Raw genomic sequence first — 10,000 nt, forward strand, 5'->3', positions numbered from 1 at the left:
AGGAGTGACGAAAGCAGCAGAAGCAGGAGAAGCAGAAACAGCTGTTGTCACGAAAAAGGAACTGACGAAGGAGGAGAAACAGGAGAAGTTCCAGATGCTGAAGAATGTGTTCATCATTTCAATCGCGTTCATGTTCTTGTTCACCAGTTTCAACTCCATGGCTAATCTTCAGTCATCGATTAATAAGTGAGTTTTTTTTTTTTTTTTTTTTTTTTTAGGGGTTGGGGGGTTGGGGGTGTTCTTTTGGATCATTGTGTTTGTTTTGTTTTTTTGTTCTTGTTATTCATTGTCTTTAGTGTCATTGTTGTTATTCATTATTGTTGTTGTCGTTATTATTGTTGTTATTATTATCATTATCTGTATTATCATTACTGTTATTACATATAAATATAATAAATATATAAATATAATAAATATATAAATATAATAAATATATAAATATAATAAAAATAATAAATATATAGAATAATAAATATAAAAATAATATAATAATATAATATAATATAATATAAAATATAATATAAAATAATATGAAAATAATATAGAAATAATATAATAGATATAAAAATAATAGATTTATAAATAATAGATATACAAATAATAGATATATAAATAAACAATGATGATAATAACAACAGAAATAATGACATTATGACATCACCATATAAGGTAAAAAAATTCCTTTTAGTCAAGTATAACGAACAGCAAAATAACCGAAAAATATCTCAGGCTATTCTGAAAACATGTTCAAACACGCAGACTTTTCCGCCTAAAAAAGTACAGATTATTCCAGTATTTATCTTTATTTACCTATTTATCTAAATCGGTGCATTTGGCCTTAAAACCTTTTCTTGGAAAATGTTCATTAATGTTTATACTTTTTTGGGAAATTATCTAGGGATTATTTTGAATGTATTTCTTGTTATGAATTAAGGATAAGATTAGCAGGTGTTTGTGTATAAGATTAGTGTATTTGTTATTTGGTTTATTTGCGTGTCAGTTAAGAAAGAACTTTTGAAAATTGTTATAAAAAAAACTTATTATATCAATGGGTAGTGTTATAGGTTCCGAATTGTTTTAATAAGGATTGTTATGATGATAAAAGGGATGCTGATGAAAATATTACTGATGATGATAATGATAATGATGATGATTATCGTGGTGATAATGATGATAAAGATATTGAAAAAGATAATGATGGTAAATATGATGATAATGATATATGAAAGTGATAATAATGATAATGATAATCATCATGATGGATAGTGAAGAGTTTGAATAATGATAAAATCTATGATAGATTAAAAGAAATATGATCATGATCAAAATTACGATGATGATAATAATGATAATGATAATGATAATAATGATAGTGGTAATAATGATAATGATGATAGTGATAACGATAATAACGATAGTGATAATGATCATGATGACAGTGAAAATAATGATACTGGTAATGATAATAATGATAGTGGTAATAAAGATAATAATAACACCACCACCACCAACAAAACCAAATAACACCACCACCAACGAAACTCCTATAACTAAACACCCCTCCCTCTCTCCCCACCCACCCCCACCCCCTTTTCCTACAGAATGGACGGTACAGCCGCCCTCTCCACCCTCTACGCCGCCCTCGTCATCTCCTGCGCCTTCGTACCCACATGGATGATCAAGAAATTCAAAGCCAAGTGGACTCTCGCGGTTTCCATGTTGGGTTACTCCACCTACATAGCCGCCCAGTTCTACCCGCGGGTGTGGACTCTCGTTCCCACTTCGGTTCTGCTAGGACTCGGGGCCGCTCCTATGTGGTCGGCTAAGTGTACTTATCTCACGCAGGTAAGGTTTGAGGGGTGGTGGTGGTGAGGGGGGTTGGGGTTGGGGTAGGGTTGAGGGGTTGAGGGGTGGGTGGGGGGAGGGGTGGTGTGTTGGGGTTGGTTGAGGGTGGGTGAGGGTTGGGGTGGGGGGTTGGGAGAGGGTTGAGGGTGGGTTGGGGTTGAGGGGTGGTGGGAGGGGGGAGGGTTGTGGGTGGGGTGGGGGTGGGGGTAAGGGGTGGGTGGGAGAGGGTGGGGGTGGTAGGAGGGTGGGTTGGGGGTGGTGCGGGGTTAGGGGTTGGTGGGGGGGGTTGGGGATGGGGTTGAGGGTGGGTTGAGGGTGGGGTGGGGATGCGGGGTTGGGGAGAGGGTTATGTTATTGAGAGGGGGGTGGGGAGGGTATAGGGGGGTTATGTGTTTGAGAGGGGTGGGGTGGGGAGGGTATGGGGGCGTTATACGTTTGAGAGGTGGGGGAGGCAGGAGTGTGTAGGGAGATGGGAGGGGAGGGGGTTATGTATGTATGAGGTGGGGTAGGGGAATGGGGGATGTCTATGTGTAGGGTGCATGTGTATGTGGTGGGGAGGTATGTGTATGGGGTATAGGGGGCGGGTTATGTGTGTATGTGGGGTGAGGTGAGGATATGCAGGATGTATGATGTATGTGTTTTGAGTTAGTTTAGTCTCCACATCATCAGTGAAAAGATGAAATACTTCCTTGCTTAATACCACGCCATTATAAAGCCCCATTTTTCCACCTTACCCCAAAAATTAACCTTTAAGCTCCATTCCCTGTAATGGTGTTAGAATATCGACCCCTTAAACCTCCCATTCCTTCACTTTACCTAAAGCAATCTATGTCATTCCTTCATTTTACCTAAAAAAAAAAAAAAAAAATCTACCACATTTCTTCACCTAATCTTTAAAAAATCTACCCATTCCTTCACAGTACTTGAAATAATTGACCCCTATTCCTTTATCGTACCTAAAAAATGGAGTTCTATTCCTTCCTCTTCCCTCAAAAACCGATGAAATTCATCCCCCTTGCCTTAAAAATCGACCACATTCCTTCAACTCGTGCCTTTGAAAATCGACAATGATTAATTCCCCTTCTTTTAAAAATCGACAAAGATTAATTCCCCTTTCTTTAAAAATCGACAAAAATCAATTCCCCTTTCTTTAAAAAACGACAAAAATTAATTCCCCTTTTAAAAATCAACCAAAATTAATTTCCCCTTCTTTAAAAAAGTCAAAAATCAATTCCCCTTACCTTAAAAAAATCACCCCCCAAAAAAAAAAAAGAGACACAAGCACACACACACCTTCCTTTACCATACCTGAAAAAAAAAATAATAACAATAATAAAAAAAATGAAAAAAATGAAAAAAATAAAAAAAAATATTATTTCCAGGTCGGAACGAAATACGCAGCTCTGGTGGGTGAAAATGCAGAGGTTGTGATCGTGAGGTTCTTCGGCATCTTCTTCCTCTTCTTCCAGTCGACGCAGGTGTGGGGAAACCTCATCTCTTCCTCAGGTAAGGGGGGAGACACGAAGGAAGTGGGTGATGAGGGTGGTGAGGGGCCGAAAGGACGCGGTGATGAAGGAGAAGTGAGGGAGCGTGTATGTAGAGGGGCGTGTTTCGAAGGCGGAAGTGGTACATAGCCAGTGTGTTGTGGGTTCTTGTTACTGTGGTTGTGTTTTGTGTTTGTTTATGTTTGTGTTGTGTGTGTGGTTGAGGGCATTATATATTTATCTATCGATGTAAAGAAATGTTTAAACTTTTCCTGTTCTCATGGTCACTAGAGCTTGAATTTTGTGTAATTTCATGGAATGATACAAAGATTCTAATTTGCGCAATCTTACAAACTTCAAAATTTTGCTTTTTACTTGAAAACTTAAATTGAGTTAATGCTTTTAATTTCTTGGTATTTATGATTTTTTCCCGAATCTTTTAAACATTACAATTTTCCCATTCGTCTGCTAGAACTCGACTGTAATAGATAATCTATTATTTTATGTGTGACATCAAGAAATTTTCCCCTTTTCTTGATATTTTAAACATCTTTTATATTCTTTTCGTCTCTAGAACATAATTTCTTGAATGATATATAACATTCCTTTATTCTCAATCTCAAAATTCCCACTTAACCCTCTAAAATCCATCCCCATTTCACAATTTCTTGAATACTATATCACCCCCCCCCCCTTTTCCCCAAAAAATCTCCCCTTCCACCCACAGAAACACACAACCCACAACCTCCATAATCTCCTTTCCTTTCTTTCGTTCCAGTCTTATCTCAGGGCAAGGAAATAGACGACACACCCGACGAATTGGCACTCCAGTCCTGCGGTGTCAACTTCTGCCCGCACACCCACTCTGAGAACAACAACACCAATTTGGCCAAACCGCCAGAGGCTCAGATCTACACCATGGCTTCCATTTACCTCGCCTGCGCGCTTCTCTCGTCTGTTATCATTGCGGTCTTCGTTGACCCTCTTACCAAGTATGTGAAGGAAGGCATGGGCTCGTGTTGATGTGTATTCATCTATATTTCTCTAGCTATCTATCTACACACACACACATACACACATACAAACACACATACATATATATATATATATATATATATATATATATATATATATATATATATATGTATATGTGTGTGTGTGTGTGTGTGTGTGTGTATACTGTATATATATATTTATATATATATATATATATATATATATATATATATATATATATATATATATATATATATATATATATATATAGATATATATATATATATATATATATATATATATATATATATATATATATATATATATATATATATATATATATATATATATATTATATATATATATACATGTATATGTACATATGTATATATTCAATCCATCTAATAAGAAAGGTATACTAATTACTCACCATTTCCTTGTGCTTCTCTCTCTCTCTCTCTCTCTCTCTCTCTCTCTCTCTCTCTCTCTCTCTCTCTCTCTCTCTCTCTCTCTCTCTCTCTCTCTCTCTCTCTCTCTCTCTCTCTCTCTCTCTCTCTTCCTCTCCTCTTCCTCTCCCTCTCCTCCCTCCCTCCCTCCCTCCCTCCCTCTCCCTCCTCATCTCTTATTTTACTTATAATCTCTAATAACGTAGTGATAAGAGGTTTTACAAAGCAGGAAAAACAGTCTCGATAACAATATCCGATCTAGTTCATTTTCCTTCATTTTCCTTATATAATCTGATGTACTATAGAAACAAATGTCAAGGAGATAAGCTTCTAGGAAAGCTGATGTTCAGCTTATGAGAGCTTTCGAGGGATAATCCACATTCCATTATAGTTTATATGAATGTTTCACCCATATAACCTGTTAGCTTTTACTTAAAGAGAAAGGTACGTCATCCAAAGACCCAGATTTCTCAATATTCTACGGTTCTGTGGATAGGCCTATATCATCACTTTATAGATGGGCTCAGGAATATTTTTTTTCCTTCAGAGAATCGTCCTCTATGAACTGTGGATAGGTTTGTAAATGCATTTTATGGATAGGCTCAGGGAATAGGGACTATGGGACTATGGATGGGCCTATATGCCACGGAAGCACGCTATTCTTCAGCCAATGGATAGACAGGGTTCCTAGTACTTTATGAACTGTGGATAGGTGTATATTACCACTTTGTGGATAGGCTCAGGAACCAGACTATTCTTCCTCCTCTACGAACTATTGATAGGTATTTATTACTTTTTTTATGGATAGATTCGACAGCCAGACGATTCTTCAGACAAAAGATAAAATCTACGAACTATGGATAGACCTACATTACCTCTTTTAGGACAGGCAAAGGGACGAGGATACGAATTGTGAATAGGCCTACAAAATCACTTTATGGTAGCAGCTCACGAACCAAACAAAAGATAAAGACGACTCTCTTACTGCACGAAAATCTGGATAGGTTTACATCGTCCTCACCTCCTTCAGATACGGCGAAGACGACCGAGTGGGGTCCTCTACGGGAAAGAGCGGCCTGGAGCTCCTCATCGCCACCTTCAGCCACATGCGCCATCCTTACCAATTGCTGATCATTCCCCTCACCATCTGGTCGGGCGTGGAACAGGCTTTCATTGGCGCCGATTACACTGCCGTGAGTCTTTTGTCTTCTTTTTTTATGAAGGGGCTTTGTTTGAGAGTGGAAGAGGATTGTTTTTATGGTAGATATATGTTGTTGTTTTTGTGGATTGAGAGATGTAGGAATTGGATTTTTTTATGGATAGAAAGGGTGTGAAGGTTCGTTTTTTTGTGGAGAAAGGCGTGATAGTATTGATGTCTCAGTAAAATGGCACGTATAAGCTCTCGCTTTGAATATGTGTGTACGTGTGTCTGTGTCTGACTGTCTTCATACAGTAGTGCACGTGCTTCTAAATAGTTCTTCCTTTATAAAATCCACCCACATTTCTATTCCCTCGTCCTCCCATAGGCCTACGTATCATGCGGGCTGGGCGTGCACATGGTCGGCTACGTCATGATCTGCTACGGCGTGTGTGACGCCATCTGCTCCATCAGCTTCAGCCCTCTGGTCAAAATCATCGGCCGAGTGCGCGTCTTCAGCATGGGCGCCATTATCAACTTCGCCATCATCATCACCCTTCGCTACTGGATGCCTCACCCCGACGACTTCCTTGTGTTCTTCGCCATGGCCGCTCTGTGGGGGGTGTCGGACGCCGTGTGGCAGACGCAGATTAATGGTACGTGTTGGGGCTTTATCTGGCGCCGGTTTGTTATGTAAATATACGGCTTAGTTAGAGAGGCTATGCACATACGTCGGATCAGCTTTTCACTAGGTGGAGTTAGATGTATATTGTGTAAATATTAAGGTTTATTAGAGAGGTTAGAACAGCTTCTAGTATAGTTAGAGTGTCGGTCGACAGGAACTCCTGCTTTGTGAACTTGCTTTCTGTTCTGGCCACGTGTTCTTTCTATAACTCCTCTGGAATTCTTTTTCCTAAGGGAACGGGAAGAATTTCTTTCGATTTTAGACTTACTGTTCTTCCAAGAAACAGGAATTTTCTTTTGGCTTCATTTCTTTTTTTTTATTCTTGAAGGAATAATGTCTTATCATTCTCCAAATATATGTACTTATTCATTTTCCAAATCACTTCTCAATCTGTATATATTCAATTCTATGTTTCAAATATCTTGGTTTTGGGGACTACTTTTACATCTTTTTTTAAAAGTTCTAAGACCTTTTACAACTTCGGTTTCTCTCTTGTATATAATATATGTATCTATTCATTCATATACCTTTTTATTGGTCTAAGGTACTGTCTCTTGTAGTTCTCTAAGTTTATCTCGGTGAAGGACAACGCAAGGAAGGTAGAGACAGGAAGAAACGAAGAATAATTCTCACTGAATGAAGATCTCCTTAATGGTTCCTTTTAGTGACACCGGGCACCAACAGATGGCGCCAAGAACTAATTCAATTATATGTAGATCACTGTACATTGCTTGATAGTGCCATCTGTTGGTCACCGACACAACTAGAATAGCGTCACAAGAATTTCACTGCCGTTTGCCCTCTATTTCCATCCCTCACTCTACCTTCCTTGGGTCACAAAGGCTTTACGTTCTCAAAGGTGAAGCACCGAGTCTGAAATCTTCGATCCATCCTCCATCATTTCTCACAATCCTCCCTCTTCCTTTCCACTAATCCTATAGCTCTCTACGGAGTCCTCTTCACCGATAACTCAGAAGCTGCCTTCAGCAACTACCGGCTGTGGGAGAGCCTGGGCTACATCCTGGGCTACCTGGTCACCACATACTCGTGCCTGATGACCAAACTATACTTTAACCTTTGCTTCCTCGCGGCGGGCATGTTGGGTTTCTATGCCATCGAGATCTGGGAGAGAAAGAAGGGTAACCACAAGAAGAACCAAGCTTAAAAAAAGGGATCGAAATCCGTTTTCCTTTTCCTTCTTCGACTTACCAAGCAAGTATTTGTGTATCTGTACAAGGGTCGTCTGGAGTGGTTTGAGCTTACGCTGTTTAAACCAGATGGTGTGTGTGTGTGTGTCTGTGTGTGTGTGTGTGTTTGGATGTGCGTGTGTGTGTTTGGATGTGCGTGTGTGTGTGTGTGTGTGTGTCTCTGTGTGTGTATTTGGATGTGCGTGTGTGTGTCTGTGTGTTTGTGTGTGTGTAGATAGATATACGCAAACTCATGAAAATCCACCACGTAAGTATATGCTTCTTACTTACCAATGATTAATATTCTCTCTCTCCTCTCTCTTCTCTCCTCTCCCCCCTTCTTCCCTCTCTCCGTCCTTTCTTCTATCTCTCTCCCTCCCTCCTTTCTATAATCCTGATATCATAGGGCTTGCGTGTCTTACCAACTCTCCCACAAACCGACATGAGAAATCCATGTCTTTTATGACAGTCGAGAGTGACATGAACACAAGAAGGGGGTCAACCTAAGACAATTTCTATTTTGAAGTTTTAGAAACACTTTTCTTTTTTAGATTTTCGTTTATGTGTCTGGTTTATCACTTGACTTGAACGCAGTTTTGACATATATTTAGCATAAAATAGCCGTGATATCACCACGACCATAAACTTTCATAGATAATTTGTATGTTGAAATAGATCGTCAAGATTATTCAACTGTGGTGATATTTATAGTGTACGATAGTTTTTTTTTTCTCTCTTGGAAAATTGTCATAAACTTACATATGAGATAAGTTTGTATAAAAATCTATAGAATTTTACAGATATGTCTAAGATAAGTTCGCTTAGGCAAAAATAAATGTAGAATTTAGAGCAGCAATGAATGGATTATATTTATGTTCACAAAAAAGGTTTAAGAAAGTAAATAGGACTTTTCTACTTAATGTTGGTCTTAGAGAAAAGCAAATACATGTATTAATTGAATTGGTAAGTGCAATAGAATGAATATACAAAAAAACACTATATAATCAAATAATAACACCTTAGTAATAGTAACACTTAAAAATCAAGCTAATAACGCTGATGAGGATGATAATAATGGTACTAATGATGAATGTAATGGCGCTGATGATAATAATAAACACGACAATAATGATAAGAACAATATTGAAAATCACGATTATAATAATGACACCAGTAACAATGAAAACGATAATAAATGATAATAATAAACATATAATAATCAAAACAACAATGAAAACGATAATAAATAAATGATAATAAACATATAATAATCAAAACAACACAATGAAAACGATAACAAATAATGATAATAAAATGACAATAATCAAAACAACAATAATGATACCAAACCAATTCCAATCGAACCAAAAAAAAAAAAACCAACATGCAAAAAAAAAAAAAATAAATAAATAAATAAATAAATAAATAAATAAAAGCCCCACAAAGCCCCAATCCGAAAACTAATCGCAACCCCCGCCGCCCACAGCCTTCTACGGTGTCATCTTTCCCGGCGAGTCCGAAGCCGCCTTTAGCAACTACCGTCTGTGGGAGAGCCTCGGCTTTATCTTCGCCTATGTGGGCAGCACGACAACCTGCGTCAACCTCAAGACGATCAACCTCATCATCTCCCTCATCTTCGGGATCGTGGGTTACTATGCGATCGAGGTCATCGAACGTCGAGGAGGACTTAGGAAGGACGAGAACGGGGTGGTGGTACCCGCCGATCAGCTGATCTTGGAGAAGGTCCGGAGTCTGAGGAAGTGAGGGAGTTGGGGTTGTTTTTGTTTTTTATGTTTTTTTTTTGGTCTTTTTTGGGGGGGGGGGGGGGGGGGGGGGGGGGGGGGGGGGGGGGGGGGGTGGAGAGAGGGATGGATATGAAGGAGGAGGAGGTGAGGAGAAGAGGGTGTGGTTAGGATAGTGGTGAGTTGATGTCCTTGGAGGAATATATATATATATATATATATATATATATATATATATATATATATATATATATATATATAAATATATATATATATGTATATTATCAAACCTACATATATTAATATCAAAATTAAGGTTAAGGTTTTACGAATCTATAAAATTGCAATACGTAAATCCAGACAAATAAATAGTCATGCAACATACATTACATGCATAATGTCATGCACTCCAGAAGGGGGACAAATCACCATATACTGTGAATATTCCTAGTTAACTGAATAATGAACAACATATAT

The 10,000-nt window shown here is 38.3% G+C and overlaps 1 protein-coding gene across 3 annotated transcripts in view; it reads left to right on the forward strand.

The window, feature by feature from the left end:
• The window catches only part of LOC122247540 (UNC93-like protein), a 10,798-nt gene extending 1,217 nt beyond the window's left edge, over positions 1-9,581 (forward strand). Inside the window, exons 2-9 of one of the 3 annotated variants that reach the window (XM_086533049.1) lie at positions 1-186; positions 1,602-1,845; positions 3,228-3,351; positions 4,108-4,321; positions 5,802-5,964; positions 6,298-6,565; positions 7,536-7,806; positions 9,268-9,409. The exon at positions 1-186 is cut by the window's left edge and continues 1 nt beyond it. In XM_086533049.1, coding sequence (XP_086389175.1) covers positions 1-186; positions 1,602-1,845; positions 3,228-3,351; positions 4,108-4,321; positions 5,802-5,964; positions 6,298-6,565; positions 7,536-7,759 — 1,423 coding nt within the window. In that variant the 3' untranslated portion in view covers positions 7,760-7,806; positions 9,268-9,409. Of the gene's footprint in view, positions 187-1,601; positions 1,846-3,227; positions 3,352-4,107; positions 4,322-5,801; positions 5,965-6,297; positions 6,566-7,535; positions 7,807-9,267 lie in introns of all 3 variants that reach the window. The other 2 variants (XM_086533047.1, XM_086533048.1) reach the window with 2 other exon arrangements.
• The last annotated feature ends 419 nt before the right edge of the window (positions 9,582-10,000 follow it).

Source organism: Penaeus japonicus, unplaced genomic scaffold, assembly GCF_977035675.1.
Source record: "Penaeus japonicus unplaced genomic scaffold, GWHDUDI00000001_assembly GWHDUDI00000038, whole genome shotgun sequence".
NCBI classification, from domain to species: Eukaryota; Metazoa; Arthropoda; class Malacostraca; order Decapoda; family Penaeidae; genus Penaeus; species Penaeus japonicus.